This window comes from Chiloscyllium plagiosum, chromosome 10 (assembly GCF_004010195.1).
Source record: "Chiloscyllium plagiosum isolate BGI_BamShark_2017 chromosome 10, ASM401019v2, whole genome shotgun sequence".
Classification (NCBI taxonomy): Eukaryota; Metazoa; Chordata; class Chondrichthyes; order Orectolobiformes; family Hemiscylliidae; genus Chiloscyllium; species Chiloscyllium plagiosum.
In genome coordinates, this window is record NC_057719.1 from 45,807,959 (window position 1) to 45,824,112 (window position 16,154).

Here is a 16,154-nt window from a genome sequence, read left to right on the forward strand (position 1 = left end):
CCCCCCTTTCTTCCACCTCCCCCTCCCCTCTTTCTTCCACCTCCCCCTCCCCCTTCCTCCCCAATACTGCTACTAAAAAGTCAGTGGGATATAAAATGGCTTTATACAAGCCTACTCTGTTTAACCTCTTGGTATCATTCTAGTCAATCTATCCTGCTGACTTCCAAGACCAATATATTGCTGCTTTGATGTGTTGCCCAAAGTGGAAGTAGTATTCACAGACTGCAATGAATCACTTCCTCACTTGGGATTCTAACCCCACTGAGAGAACCAAACTTGCCTTTGCATCTTTACTATGTTTTTGTTCCTGTATTCTTGCTTTTAGTATAAAGAAATACTTTAAATTCTTGGTGCTCCATATGGTCTGTCCAATTTGTCTTCCTCAGGTCAAAAGCAGGATTTAATTTTCACAATTGAATTTACCTCCTGTGCACATGGCCCCCAGACCAGCTAGCCTGTTGACCATCCAGCATCCTTTCCTGGCTCATGCTTTGTGTAAATAGTTCCCTCCACTCTACTAGTTTCTTCTATCCTTTCACCAAAAGTCAGACATCAGCTCTGTTCTCAAAACAGCTCACTCTGAACTCCGTCTGTCCTTTCAAGCTGCTATGCTGCTTTTAGCCAATGTTTTCAAAGTTCAGGAATATATTGCCACAACTTACTTTGAATCTTGACTGTGGAATTTCTTCCCCTGGAAGCATGTAAATGACCCTAATTAATGTCACTAATCGCATGCTCATTCATTATAATCATGCTACATTATTTCTCTTGACCTCTATAATCTTTCATTCTGTTACCCTACCTCTGAACCTGTACTTTCTCATCAAGCTCAGTGGAACTGACCTCCATGTGTCTCATCACACAATCAGTGTTTGAGCTCATGGGCCATTCAGCTGCCAAGCCTACACCGACTCATTTAATGAATATCATTATCTAATGGCAATCTTCTGATCTACTCCCATAACATTGTATTTTTTTAAATCAAACAATCATCCTCAATTGAAAGCCATATCAGCCCTAAGTAGCCCCTCTATCAGCTACTCTGTATCCACTTTAGATACAAACTACTTCTGACCCCCTTTCCTTCTGCACATTATCTCCACATGAAGTTGAGTCTTGTGTACACTAGTCAAACAGTTCTTCTTCTTCTTCATGATATCATTGCCTCTATCTTGTCAAACTGTATGCCTTTCCTCCAGTCTTCCTCTATTTCTTTAACCTTATCCAGCCCAATAATCTGCACTGCTTCCCCCAGGCCTCCCCCCTTTGTCCACCATTTATAATTTATATCTCCAATTGCCTAGGCATCATGTGGAATTCCATCCTGGCACACATCCCCTTTTCTGTCTTTAAAACTGATTATCCTCTAAATGTTGTAAAGAACACAGCCATTGTCTCTGACCCCTAATCTTAAACCCTGCAATCTTACTGTTGACTCTATCCCCTTTCCCAAACATTACCACAGGCAATGACGTCCAAACTGGCCGTGAGTCAATTTTGCAATTCCATTTTTCCAAAAACAGCTTTACCTGCTTCAGACCAACAGTTGCTTAAATATTACCCATGGTTCTGTTATCCTCTCAATATGGCAACATTGTCCTGCCAAGGCTGCCATTCTCTCTTACTTTAAACTTCAACTCGTCCAAGAACTACTGCATGTATCCTATATCTTACCAAGTTCCATGTATTAAAGACTCCATCCTCACTTTTAAGCATTCGTTTTTGGTCCTCCAAAGGTTCATATTAAAATGTTCGTAATTCAATTCCTCCATGGCATTCTCATCATTCTTGGGAGCTTCTTTAAGCTGGCCCCCCTCAACTTCACAAGCCCTCTGTCTCCAACCACAGCTCTCCTGATTTCTTACACCCGTAGGATCCTGGCCAACACCCCTCTCCGTCTGCCAGACCCAGCAGTCTATATTCGAACAGCAGAACCTACCAAACCTCCAGAACCCTTGTACCCACCAAGGAACTGACTTTTCCCCTTTGCAGGCTAGACCACATACCTACCCTCACCTGACCTAGATCATGGTCACTTGCCTGTCACTCTAGTGACCTACCCATTTGCTTGCCTTATCTTACACTTAGCTTTTTACAAGAGCTGTCAAAGTAGCTGTCAGTGCTACTGGCTGTTGAAAACGGAGAATATAGCTACTATTGTGGTGAAAAAGTGACTGTGGTTTGCCTTGCCCTAACTATATTGTACACAATGTGCATAGTTACGTTGAAGGTACACTCTCCATTTCTGCAGGATCTGTGATCAGAATCTACTACCAGAAATGCAGCACTCTTAACATAAAAGTAGGAATGAGATGGCAGTCTGACTATGATTGCGATGCCTTGGAAAATCTTGCCTATCACTAACTGATGAGAGATTGCAGAGCTCTGACATGCAGAGCCATCTGGATGTTATAATGCATGAATTGGGAGAGGTTAGTACGGAGGTACACCAAATAATTGAGGAAGCTCATGAGGGGAATTAAATACTAAAGTATGGAGGTCATGCTTCAATTATACAAGACACTGTTGAGACCACATCAGGACTTTTGTGTATTATTCTTTTTTTTAAGGAATTATGTAAATGTATTGTTTACAGTCTAGTAAGGCTTGTCTGAACTTTACTTGCAAGGCAAGAGTATCCTGTGAACACCTCTAGGTGGTGCAAATATGTAGAAAACTGACATCTTCACAAGTGATGGGAGCAGCCGCCTAGGTGTGAAAATGAAGTAATCTGCACAACAGAATAAAACTATTTATTTTGTTTTTTTTCCAACCGCTGCATCCTCTTACTTCCCCTGTAGACTCCCAATCTTTCTGCAATGTCCTGATTAATAGCAGGCAAAAATACAGCTCCCACTGCAAATTGTTTTCCACATTGTGACTGACCCAAGCTCCTATTTAGCTGATCCCATGGGTCGTATTTGCATGTTTAGCAGCCATGTTGCCTTAAAGATAATCTCTCCATGCCTCAAATGGACAGGCTGTCTTACGAGTAACGGTTGCACTGGCTAAGATTGTATCTGCTGGAAATTCGAAGAGTAAGAGGCAGCCTGATTAAAACCTACAAGTCCCTGAAGGGCCTTGACAGGTAGCTATGGAATGAATGATTCATCTAATCAGAATGTAAAATTAGTTGTCACTGCTTTTGAAAAAAAGTGATTGCCCACTTAAGAAAAAGATGAGGACAATTTTATTTTTGACAGTCATGAATATTTGAATCTCTTTGTCAAAAGGCAATGGGCACAGATCTTTGAATATTTTTGAGGCACTTTCAGCTTAGTGATCATATCTTTCTTTTGCTCCTCAAAGTGTATAATAATGTCAACTTTCTTGTGTCCTTGAATTTTTGATTTGTTAATCCAGTTAGTTATGTTTGTTTAGGCCAACACTTTAGGAATTTACCTATTACATATATTCAATGTTAGTCCACTTCTTTACAAAAACAAACTTCTGAATTTGATCTTCGTTAATGTTGTATATTTAAGGTCTTCTGTATATCTGAATCTCACATCATGTGGAATTTCATCATTCACTCAATGCCACACCTATAAGATTTCCATGTCCCGTCTCTCTGATCTTGTTACTAATAGCATGAAGAGAAGATAAACTTGCTGCCCAGGTTCATGAAGTTAAAAATCACACAACACCAGGTTATAGTCCAGCAGGTTTAATTGGAAGCACACTAGCTTTCGGAGCGACGCTCCTTCATCAGGTGATTGTCAATATATAACCTGGTGTTGTGATTTTTTTTTTTATCTTTGTACACCCCAGTCCAACACCGGCATTTCCAAATCAGGTTCAAGAAGTAATTGAGCAATACCATTAGTAACTCTGACTCTCAACCACTTCAATTTCCTTCGTTCACAATTTGGTCAATTTGAAAACCTGCCTTAAAATACTTCCTGTCTCTTCTACCATTTCTCTTTGCAGAGAAAATTTTTATATTGACTTGAAAATCTGTAGGGTACCTGGATCAAAGCTTGGAAGCTGTCTAAACAGTTGTTTCTTTGTGTTAGAGGGGTATGCAATGAATCCATTTTATTAAACTCTTTTTTTATTTTGTTCACTGTTATTTCTGGAAAATATACCTTTTTAGAATGTTAATTGTTTCCAATCTCTGGATTTAATCACATGTTGGTTATGCATACTACATCATAGTACCCACACATGGAATGCTACCACAGTTTCTAATTTTTAATCTTTTTTTTTCTAATTCTGCTAGCATTCATGTGTATTTAGACAATTGAATAATAAAGATGTTGATATATTCACATAAACAGCCTGGGTCATGTACTGACTCCCAGCTTAGGTGATGTCACAGCCACTCAGCTCCTTCACTGTAACTGTGGTTCAAACATGGACAAAAGAGCTGAACTGGTGAGGTGATAGTGACAGCCTTGATATTGGTTAAGACCTAGCAAAACTGGAGTCCGCAGCAATCGGGAGGAAAATTGTCCATTGATTGGAGTCCTAGGTGGCACAAAGGAAGATGTGTATGATTGTTGGAGGTCAGTCATCTCAGCTCCAAGACAACTCTGCAGACTTCAAGATGGGGTTCTTGGCCCAGCTATCTTCAGCTACCTCATCAAAACCTTCCCTCCATCATAAGGTCACAAGTTCACTGTGCGCGATGTTCAGCCCCACTGACAATTTCTCAGATATTGAAGCAATCCATGACAAATTCGGCAAAACCTGGACAACATCCAGCTTGAACTGATAAGTGCCAAGTGACATTTGTACAACTCCAGTGCCAGACAATAACCAACTCTGATCAAAGAGAGTCTAACCTTCACCCCTTGACATTTAATGGCAAGCATAAAATCTCACACTCAGTATCCTAGGTGGGGTTACCATTGACCAGAACTTGAACTGAACCAACCATATAAATACTCCTGGCTACAAAAGCTATGTAGAGATTAAGAATTAAGCAGCATGTAACTGCAGTGCATTCCTGACTTTCCAAAGCCTGTCCACCATGTACAAATCAGAAGTCCGATGCAAGTCTCCCTACATGCAGTTCCAGCACATTCAAAGCTTGTCACCATCCATGGCAAAGTAGCCCACTTGATTGCCCCATATCCACAAACATTTGCTCCTTTCATCAACAAACAGTGCAGTACTGTGTGCCATGGGCAAGATAACCTGCAGAAATGCTTCCAAGGGTCCTTAGCATCATCCAAACCCATGACCACCACAACCTTAAGTCAAGGATGGTAGATACTTGGTAACACCACTACCTGCAAGCTCCCCTCCCAATGCTTTCACCATCTTGCCTTGAAATATATTGGTGTTTGTTTGCTGTCAAATCCTGGAACACAATCTGTAAGAACATTGTGGATGTTACTTGCACCAAGTGTTTTGCAGCGGTTGATAAAGACAGCTCACTAACACCTTCTTGAGGGCAGTTAGGAATGGGCAATCAATACTGGCCAGACCAGTGCTGTCCTCATCCCTAAATGAAGTTTTTATGAAAGAAAAACTTTCGAAATATTACTAACTATCAATACTTTTAATAAAAACACATTTTTGATTTCTTCAAGACTTCAAGAAGACCTGCCTTTATATGCTGTTCAGAACCATCCGATATCTCGGCAATTTACAACCAGCAAAATTACTGTTGAAGTGTAGTCACTCTTGTTGGCATCATGGCTGTCAAATTGTGATAGCACAGTAAGCTCTCACTAATGATACTGTGGTAATGATCAGGTTATTTCTTTTGTGACATTGAGGGATAAATATTAGGACATCAGGGCCAATTCTCCTGCTTACCATCAAAATGGGGCATAGCATCTCTCTCATCTGTGTGAGAAGGCAGATGAGACCTCTGTTTAACAACTTGTCTGAAAGGTAGAACTTTTGACAGTGCAGCACTCCTTTATTTCTGCACTGGAGTGTGAAATGCAATGTTTAAGTTGGTTTCTTTGGAGTAGGATTCAAACCTAGTGGTAAGAATCCAGGTGATCTATACCTGACATCAGTTATTTGGTCATTGTAATCTATGCATTTCTAATATTTAAAGTTGTATGCCACTGTCTCCAGCCAAAGCCTTCCCTATCTAAAGAACAATTAAGAACAGCTGTGACCAGTTGTCCTCTGACATAATCTCTAGTTGAGGTGTAAGGAGTTCGGGAATTTCTTCAGCAAGATCAGGCCTGAGCAGCACTCTTGTTCCCATTTCTCTCCATTCCTGAACCCTGACCCATCCAAGCTCAACTCATTAACTCATTTCCTGGTTTTCTGCCTCTGCTTTCCTTTCCACTCTACCTCCCAACTAGCTGGCATTGTTAATCCTTCCATAGCACCTTGGGAAAATTACAGAACAGTGAGAGGCTATTCAGCCCAGTGTGTCTGCATCAGCTGAATAAGCAGCCACCCATTTCCCCCCCCCCCCCCCCCCCCCCAGTTTCCAGCACCTGATCTGTAACCTTACAGGTTAAAGTGCTTGGGGCACACATCAAGTTCCTCTTAAATGAGTTGAAATTTCCCATTTCAACTACCAAGCTGACACCCTCTGGGTAAAGAGAAAAAGTTTTTCCTTTTTGTCCACTTCTACCAATAAGCTAATATCTGTTCCCCTAGCATGATGGGTCATTTATCAAGGGCAAGGTCTTCCTGGTCAACTCTATCCAAGCCCTTCATTATTTTGCACATCTTAAGAGTAATTCATCCCTCAGCCTCCTTGGTTCTAAGGAAAACAATCCTAGCCTGCTCAATCTTTCTTCAGAGCTTCAAAGTTTAGGCACTGGCGATATTCTATTAAATCTCTTCTATAATCTCTTGAGCAGTTATGTACTTTCTGTAACGTGGTGGCCAGAACTCTGTATACCACTCCAGCTGTGACCTAACCAACACTTTTGTACAGTTCCAGCATTACATTCCTGCTCTAATATTCAAGGCCTCATCCAATGAACGAAAGCATCCCATTTGCCTCCTTTACTTCCTTTTATCTACCTGTCTTGCCATATGCAGGGGCACATAGACATATGCAGCATTTGGTGCATATGCACATAGACATATGCAGCATTTCAATTTCTCCATCCTTTTTAATTCCCTTCTCTTTATTGTGTATTCTCTTTCCCAAATACCCTCCCCTATTGCATAACCCCACCCTTCCTCAGATTAAATTCCATTTTCCACTTTCCTGCCCACTCAACCAAACCATTGGTACCTTCCAGCCGTCATTTTTTTACCACATACCCACTGTTTGTCATTTGCAAATTTCCCAATTGTGCCTCCTGCATTTAAGTCTAACATGTTGAGGTACATAAAACTGGACCCTGTGCAATACAAATGAAAATGGTTTCCACTTAAAGATCCACCATCCATTACCTGTCACTGAGCCAGTTTTTGACCAACTTGCCACTTGGGGGTGGAACAGTGGCTCTGTGGTTAGCACTGCTGCCTCACAGCACCAGAGATCCAGGTTTGAATCCAGCCTCAGGTGACTATGCAAACTCCACGCAGACATTCTCCCATGTCAGTGTAGGTTTCCTCCAAGTGCTCCAGTTTTCTCCCACAGTCCAACGATGTACAGCCTAGGTGGAATGGCCATGGAAAATACAGGGGTACAGGGACAGGGTGGGCAGAGGGGGACAGTGAGTCTGGGTGGGATGTCCTTCGGAGAGTCAGTGTGGACTCTATTGGCCAAATGGCCTACTCCCACACTTTAGGGATTCTCCGTACCTTGGACTTACAATTTTTCTTAATTGTCTGCCTTGTGGGGTCATTTAAAATGTCTTACTAAAATCCACTGGAGTGATATCTACTGCACTGCCCTCCCAATCCTCCTAAATTCCTCAGTTCAAATCAGTAAATATGGTCTTCCTTAATGAAACCACCATGACTATTCCTGATTAATCTGTACCTCTCTAAGTAACAGTTAATGTTATCTCTCAGTATTGATTCTTCCACTCCAAACTGTTGGTTCTTTCTCTTAACACTTTATCTAAAGGGAAATTTGTGTTAGCTAGTACACCCTCTCATTCTTTTTTGAGGTAGATATCTATGTATTTCTAACTATTTGTTTGCTGGCTTTTCTTTCAATATCATGTATGTCTTTGCAGGTTATTTTTAAGGCCAAAGCCAAATATTCTCCAGAACTTAATAAATACAAGTGAGTACCAAGCACACACCTTCTGTTTTTGTTGCTGGAGTAACCAAAAGAAACAAACTTGTTTTGAAAGATATTTTCATCACACTTTGGAAAAACTTAATTGCTTAAAACTTTAATTTAGTTTCAACTGTAGCTAAATATGCACAAAATAGTATGTATGGGGGTTCTGTTCTCTGCATATTGAAGCAACTTGCTCCAGTATTTTCAATTGAGGTACAAATGTATGATAATTACCAAAAAATTCTTTTAATTACGTTCCCTTGTAATCTCATTTACTGAGTAGAGTTTCTGAAATAAAATCTTATGGGGCAGATTTTGCACAGGCTACAGACAGTCAGTCATTATATGACCATAGATGGGATTGCATATGGCGACCCTGTGCAATCCCCATTAGTAGCGCACACCGAAGGAATTGCCCTGGAAATTGAATTTTGTCTCGATTTAAAAATTGGAGTCTTGGAATGATACCAATGAAATTAAGCAAAATAATTACATTGGGAAAAGCTGAAGGGCTTATGCCCGAAACATTGATTCTCCAGCTCCTTGGATGCTGCCTGACCTGTGCTTTTCCAGCACCACATTCTTGACTCTGATCTCCACCATCTGCAGTCCTCACTTTCTCCCACTGGGAAAAGTTAGCCAATTAAAAAGTCTAATAGCTGAGTAACTATGAAACAGACCCCATACTGACCTCACTCACAACATGCATACATTATATATCCATCTGGCACCCAACCCTGCCCAACACCCTAATATTGCACCTCCCTTATGCATTCCCCCTCTGACATCAGCTGGCAAACTTACTGCTTGGATATTTTAATTTTCAGATTGTGGGAGCAGAATGCTGTGAAAAGTGGGTTTGGTTTGCCATACTCTGACTGCTCTATGTTACTAAAGAGCAGCCAGAATTTAATTAAACCTACACGTTTAATTCCTGAGGGAGCCCTGAGCACTTTTCCTTTCGGAAATGTGGAGTTCCCTTCTTCCATTAGCAAAAGGCCCAGAATGGCAATCTCACAGAGATTACCATTTCCTGGAAAATCTGTCCCCATAAAGCAACATTGTGATTAATGCAAATTGTTTATTGAATCTCACTTAAGCTACAGATGTAAGTATAATAAGCACTTTCTAACTAATTACCTTTGTAATATTTTCAGGATACCGTTACGACTAGGATTCTTATTTGCTAGCATTCTGTTTCTGGTGGTGAACTTCACATGTGCAGTGCTTGTCCAAGGAAATGTGCCAGAAAGCCAGTTGAAATGGACTGTTTTTGCTCGAGTACTCATCAATGACAGCCTCTTTGTACTTTGTGCCATTTCATTGGCTGTGTGCATCTTCAAAATTGCAAAAATGTCATCTGCGAATGTGTATCTCGAGTCCAAGGTAAAAATGATTGCTTGCATTTACCAAAATATAAATGAAAGACCTGGATTTATTAATTTTTGAGTAAAGTACTTAGCCTCTAATTTGTCTGCCCTTAAGTGAAATTGAAACTTGTATTTTTTTTGAAAGATTGCTGTTACTTTGAAAAAATGCCAAAAGGTGGTTTTCTTGCATCTTTCAGCATTATTTTGAAGTTTAATGCTCTTTTTTTAGTGATGATCATTCTCAAGATCAATAAAGTAGCAAACCATTGAATCCAGTTTGCTATTATTCAGGCTGTGGGTTTTAACAAGTAAGGCTTTAATGGCTGAGTTGGAGTGAAAATATTGCCCAGAGTCACCTGATTGTGAACCCATGCAATGAGCAGGTGAAACAGCCGCCTCATGAGTAAAGCAAGGCACTGATTTGATATCACAAGTGAACATGTCAGTCTTTATCCTCATTAGAGCAAAAAATATTGTAATGGCTAAGAACAAAAAAAAAACAAAGAACTATGGGTGCTGGAAATCTGAAACAAAACAGAAAATCCTGGAAAAACTCTGCATTCTGTAGAGAATGCAGAGTTAACAATTTCAGATCCAGTTATGACGAAGGGTCACTGGACCAGAAATGCTAACTCTGCTTTCGCTGCACAAATGCCACCAAACCTGCTGAGTTTCCCCCGCAACTTCCATTGTAGTGAGTCCTTATTTTGGTGCTTAATGCTATACCAATATGTTTTGCGTATCAAGTGTCAATCTTACTTTGCCTTAACTGTAATAGTATGAGTTTAGTTGTGTTTCAACTTTATTCACCATAATTATATAATGTGTGTATACTTTCCTTTCAGGGAACTTCTGTTTGTCAGGCTACTCTTGTGGGTGCTGCAGTGATCCTGCTTTATATATCAAGGGCTTCCTATAACCTGGTTGTGGTTTTCATGGCTCCAGAAGATAGACCCAGTTCATTCAACTATGGCTGGTACAATGTGTCTGATCAGGTAGTTGTATATACATTTACAAAGGTATTTCTTTTTTAATCAGAACTACCAGAATTTTCATTTGCTGATAGGTAAAGCTGGATAATTATGGGACACATTGTATGTAAAAAGCTTCTACGCAGCTGAAAATGCAAAATGTACACCACCAATGAATAATTAAAATTGAAAATTCTTAGAGTTCATTAGAAATATGCTATGCCAACGCACTTGTCATCCGTTTAGTGTTCAATTCAAACCATTAGTCACAGCTAATCTAATATTTGGCAAATGCACAAAAGAATGTTACAATGCAAGGTATGCTGAATTTGGATTATGTATTAGATTAGATTAGATTACATTACAGTATGGAAACAGGCCCTCATACTGCAGGCTATTTCCAAACTACTTTAATATATCTGGTCAGATTCAGTATGTGGATTCAATTTTTTTGGTTTAATTTTAATGAAATGTGCTATGATATAATTTACTGAGTTATTATTTATGTAATGTCAGCTGATATCTTAAGAAATTAAAAATAATGACTAGCAGATGTTGGAAATCTGAAACAAAAACAGAAATTGTTGGGGAAACTCTGCCTGGCAGCAGCTGCAAAGAAGAAAACAAAAGTAATGTTTTAAGTCCAGTAACTCCTCCAAACTGAGAATAGCTGGGGAAGGGTAGTTTTATACTAATGATGGGGGTTGGGTGGGAGGCATGCATGGAGATAGTGCCCAGAAGGAGGCAAAGACAGCGATAGTTGAAAAGCTAAGAGAGAGAGAGATGCCAGGTAGGGGGCTAATAACAGATGTAAAATGTTGAAAGTAGGTGATCTATGCTGGGAACAGGCCATGCTAAACCAAACCTAGGGGAGATAACCAGCATTGAGAGGGGTTGAAGAAGTTGGTGTGGCTGATGAGTTGAGGTTGTAGTGTTCGTGCTCTGAAGTTGTTCAATTCAGTGAGTCCTGAAGGTTCTAAGGTACCTAGATGGAACATGGAGATGTTCCTCCAGCTTGCGTTAAGCCTCACTGGCACACTACAGCAAGCCTGAGTCAAGTGCTGGCACAGAAATATTGCATCGTATTGAAGTAGCATGCAACTAGAACCTCAGCATCATTTTTATGGACAGAACATAGTGTTCTGCAAAGCAGTCACCCAGTCTGGGGTTTGCCTTGCCAGTGTAAAGGAGATCACACTGAGTACGAATATAGTTAATTAGACTGAATGAAGTGCAGCTCACTGATTTGCTTCAACTGCAGAATGTGTCTGGGACCTTGGATAGGGAGGAGGTAAACTGAGAAGTGTTAAACCTTCTGCAATTGCATAAGAAGGTTCCATGTGGGTTTGGGGAGGTGTTAGGAGTAGAAGATGAGTTAACCGGCGTGCCCAGAGGGTACAGTCTCTATGGAATGCTGACTGGGGTTGAAAAGGAATATGTATCTGGAGGTGGTTGGAATGGTGGCTTATGATCCTTTGGATACTGATAGGGTGGAAAGTGAGGACCATGGGGACACTGTTGTTTTTGTGAGAGGGAAGGGAAGTGGTGGAGGCCCACTGTACTGGAGATGGGTCAGGCACAGTTGAGGGCCCTGTCATCTGTGGTTACCTCATTAAAGGGAAAAATTGAAATTGTTGAGGCACTCTCCCCTGTGGAAATTATCAGAACAGATGTGGTGGAGGCAAAGGAAATGGGAAAATGCAATGGAGTCCTTCAGGAAGCAGGGTATGGGGAGGTACAGGATTTTAAATTAAGATTTTTTTCCCAGTTAACTTGCTCAGGAATGTGTTCATTTCAATTGGCTTGCTATTGTATTAAGCTGCATTAACATTTGCTTTACAGGCAGATGTTGAAAAAGTCAGTGACCAAGCTTATGTGGCATTTGGAATCATTCTTTTCCTTTGGGAGCTGTTGCCTACAAGTTTGGTGGTATTTTTTTTCAGGGTGCAGAGACCAAATCAAAATCTGGTAAGTAACTGTTTATACTGTATGTGGTTAAAAATCACACAACATCAGTTTATAGTCCAACAGGTTTATCTGGAAGCACTTTGTCCACACTGGCTCCTCCAGATCATGTTTATATATAGTAGCAGAAGTTTCTCATCGATCTACTATATGCTGCATGTTGTGATTTTTGTCAATGTAATGCTCAAAAACTTTAATGTTCTTATCTGTTCAGTGGAAGGAAGTACTATGAACAGGAATATCAAAATAGTTGTATACCATTTAGCTTCTAAAGCCTGTTCTGCCATCATGTTCCTCAACACTGTTTAACTGCTTTGTTCCATATTCCTAGATGTCCTTCCCAAACAGGAAAATACGAAGCTCCGTCTAGAAAGGTCCTGAGCACTTAGTACAGTAATCCTTCATTTATCAATGTTGAGTTATTTTAATCAGCTGCTACTTGTGTTACTGCTCAGTCACTCCTTTGATCTATCAGTACATTTGTTATAATTGATATCCTGAGTTACTTGTTTTTTTAGTCCTTGACGTAATTGTGATATTTTGAATATTCCAATTTAACATCACATTTTTTTCAAAGAAGTGTTTTGTAAAATTATAATTAGTGGATTTGAATCACCTCATTTAACTTATCACGAGATAGAAAACCATTAAGTGCTAGCAATTTGCTCTTTTTCCAGTTACTTTAATCATTGTCACATTTCTCAAATTCATTATTATATTTTTGACTGTTTTACATCCTCTTGTACTGAGAATATTTAGCCCTCTTCCATGTTCAAGGACTAAAAGTATTCATTTAAGTTGCCATTCATTTACCTTTCATTTTCTAATATTCTCCTTATCACTTCCAAAATATATTTTTGCTACTAACTTTGATATCCCTTCTTAGTTTTATTTAATGCTTTCTTTTGACCTAATTCTTTGTCTTTTTTCCTTGATCTTTATCTGCTGGATTTCCATTTTTAAACTTTTGTAACTTTTTTGAAGTTTAATAATACCGCATAGCTCATTTATTGATCATAGTTTCTAATTACCCAAGTGCCTTTTAGGAGAATGCACTGATATTGATTTGCATCAAAAGTTACTTTGTTTTCCTTTCCTGGGAAATATTTAATGTTTTCACTGAGTTTAATGTAATTGATGTTTTATGGCCCTTTTGAAGTCTGCCTTCCTGAAGTTTTGAAATCATTCTTTTCCAAATCTAAAGCCTACTTAGATTTATATAATGATCACGGCTTGCAAGAGTTTCATTCCAGCATCTAACTGGTTAAATCTTTTCCTACTGTCTGATATCTCTTTGTGAATCATGTATTTATCCCAGGATTAGTAGCAGTGGTCCAACTGAACAACAATTTAGGTTGCAAAGAAACATTTCCAGTCTCTCAGGAAGCTGGTGAATACAGCTTTTGAAGGCAAAATTTAGCAATCTCCAGAAGTTTGTCACTCATTATTGATACTCTTGGCAAAGTTGCCTGTACTTTGATTATGTTTGAGGAATTTTAAAATACATTATCTTGCTCTTATTATAAGCATGTCAACAGTTTTGCCTCAAGTCCCAGATATTGTTTCTGGTAACTATTTACGAACATGCTGGACTTGTAAATTTTGTTTAAAATTATGTCATTGTTTGGTCATAAACCAAACCAACGTTACTCACTTTTCTTCTGATACCACAATATTCCATTCAGATGATGGAAAAGCAAATCTGCTTATTTTAGTGGATGTGCTGCTGGATTTTTTTTTAAAGTGACTTTATTTGTTTGCACTCTGGGTGTCAATGGGAAATCCAGATTTTGTCAATCCCTAATTGCCATGGAAAAGATAGTAAAGTAAGTTTGAAATGCTCACATTTTATTCTTTAAAAGTAATTTTTATATGGTGCTAACTGTCAGCATTTCTTTTATTCTGGCTGTTCATGTAAACTTCAGGTAGCACGGTGCTTAGTGGTTACCACTGCTGTCTCAGTGCCAAGCACCTGGGTTCAATTCCACCCTCCAGAAACCGTCTGTGTGACGTTTGCACATTATCCATGTGTCCGCAGGGGTTTCTCCAGGTTTCACCCAGTTTCCTCCCACAGTCCAAAGATGTGCACATTAGGTAGATTGGCTGTGCTAAATTATCAGTAGTGTCCAGGGATGTGCAGGCTGGGTAGAATAGCATTTGGAAATATAGGGTGGAGGGGGTGGGTTTGGGTGGAATGCTCTTTGGATGATTGGTGTGGGCTCGATGGGTCAAATGGCCTGCTTCCGCACTGTAGGGATTCTATGATTTAATTGACCTGAATTCAATTAAACTGCTGTAACTTTATATGAAAATCTTTTGCAGGGATCTGGTGGAATGATCAACAGTCACAGTTTCAGTTCCAGGGCATACTTTTTCGATAATCCAAGACGCTATGATAGTGATGATGATTTAAGTAGAAGCAGTGGCTCTAGAGGGGAGAGAGGAAGGTGGGTAATATTATTTTCTGGCGATGGTGATCTCCATTTTGTTTACTATATGACACTAATGAAAGTAGTAGCCTTGACAAAGAATATTCTTGAAGTTTTCGCATTTGTAATCATTTGGCAAAGTATTTCATAGCCAGCAATTTACTCTCTCATAGTTTCTTCATCCACAAAAAAATAAGGAAATTCCCTAGTAGTACCACCTTTTGAGCCATGTGGCTTCATCTAACTGTCGTCACATTCCTGTAAAGTTTCCTTGACTCCAGTTCAGAGAATGTCTGGGAAGAATTTTGTCGCTCACTGAACTAGTGTGATTGGAGACTGACAGAACTAGTGCATGCAAAATATTTTCCCTCGCCTATCTTTCCCAACCCATCAATCACAAGTGTCATTCTTAAGATTAAGGTAATAAACTAGTTTGAGGAAATGCCTTTTTTTAACTTCAGGGTGTACATGTTGCTTTGACAATTCTTATTCAAAATTTACAGTTCGGAGCAATATACAATAACTTTCTACATGTATCAGTCAACAAAATTACTCTTACTGAATCTTAAGTATTTTGGCTGTGTATATCAAGACCATTCCTGGGCTATCTGTTGTATTGAGCTGATTCTCAGCAGCAACAATTTCATAAGCACCATGGCTTGCCACATTGTTTCACATGGTAGACTTCCTTTCATTTCTGGCTAATTAACTTTTTGATTGAAATGTTTATAATATTAAGTATGAAGTAAATACTGAGAATATTTTCAAAGCTAATTTAAATTATTTAAGATATGACATTTGAGAGTTCTGTGATGCTGTCATAAAGTCATAGAGTCATAGAGGTGTACAGCATGGAAACAGACCCTTCGGTCCAACCCGTCCATGCTGACCAGATATCCCAACCCAATCTAGTCCCACCTGCCAGCACTTGGCCCATATCCCTCCTATTCATATACCCATCCAGATGCCTTTTAAATGTTGCAATTGTACCAGCCTCCACCACATCCTCTGGCAACTCATTCCATACACGTACCACCCTCATCGTGAAAAGTTGCCCTTGAGGTCTCTTTTATAGCTTTCCACTCTCCCCCTAAACCTATGCCCTCTAGTTCTGGACTCCCCGACCCCAGGGAAAAGACTTTGCCTATTTATCCTATCCCTCATAATTTTGTAAACCTCTATAAGGTCACCCCTCAGCCTCCGATGCTCCAGGGAAAACAGCCCCAGCCTGTTCAGCCTCTCCCTGTAGCTCAGATCCTCCGACCCTGGCAACATCCTTGTAAATCTTTTCTGAACCCTTTCAAGT

At 39.7% G+C, this 16,154-nt stretch overlaps 1 protein-coding gene across 2 annotated transcripts in view; it reads left to right on the plus strand.

The window, feature by feature from the left end:
• Window positions 1-16,154, plus strand: part of gpr137c (G protein-coupled receptor 137c) — a 43,428-nt gene that overhangs the window by 15,731 nt on the left and 11,543 nt on the right. For both annotated transcript variants that reach the window (XM_043697654.1, XM_043697653.1), the window contains exons 2-6: window positions 8,064-8,113; window positions 9,271-9,499; window positions 10,329-10,478; window positions 12,297-12,422; window positions 14,742-14,866. In XM_043697654.1, coding sequence (XP_043553589.1) covers window positions 8,064-8,113; window positions 9,271-9,499; window positions 10,329-10,478; window positions 12,297-12,422; window positions 14,742-14,866 — 680 coding nt within the window. The remainder of the gene's footprint in view (window positions 1-8,063; window positions 8,114-9,270; window positions 9,500-10,328; window positions 10,479-12,296; window positions 12,423-14,741; window positions 14,867-16,154) is intronic.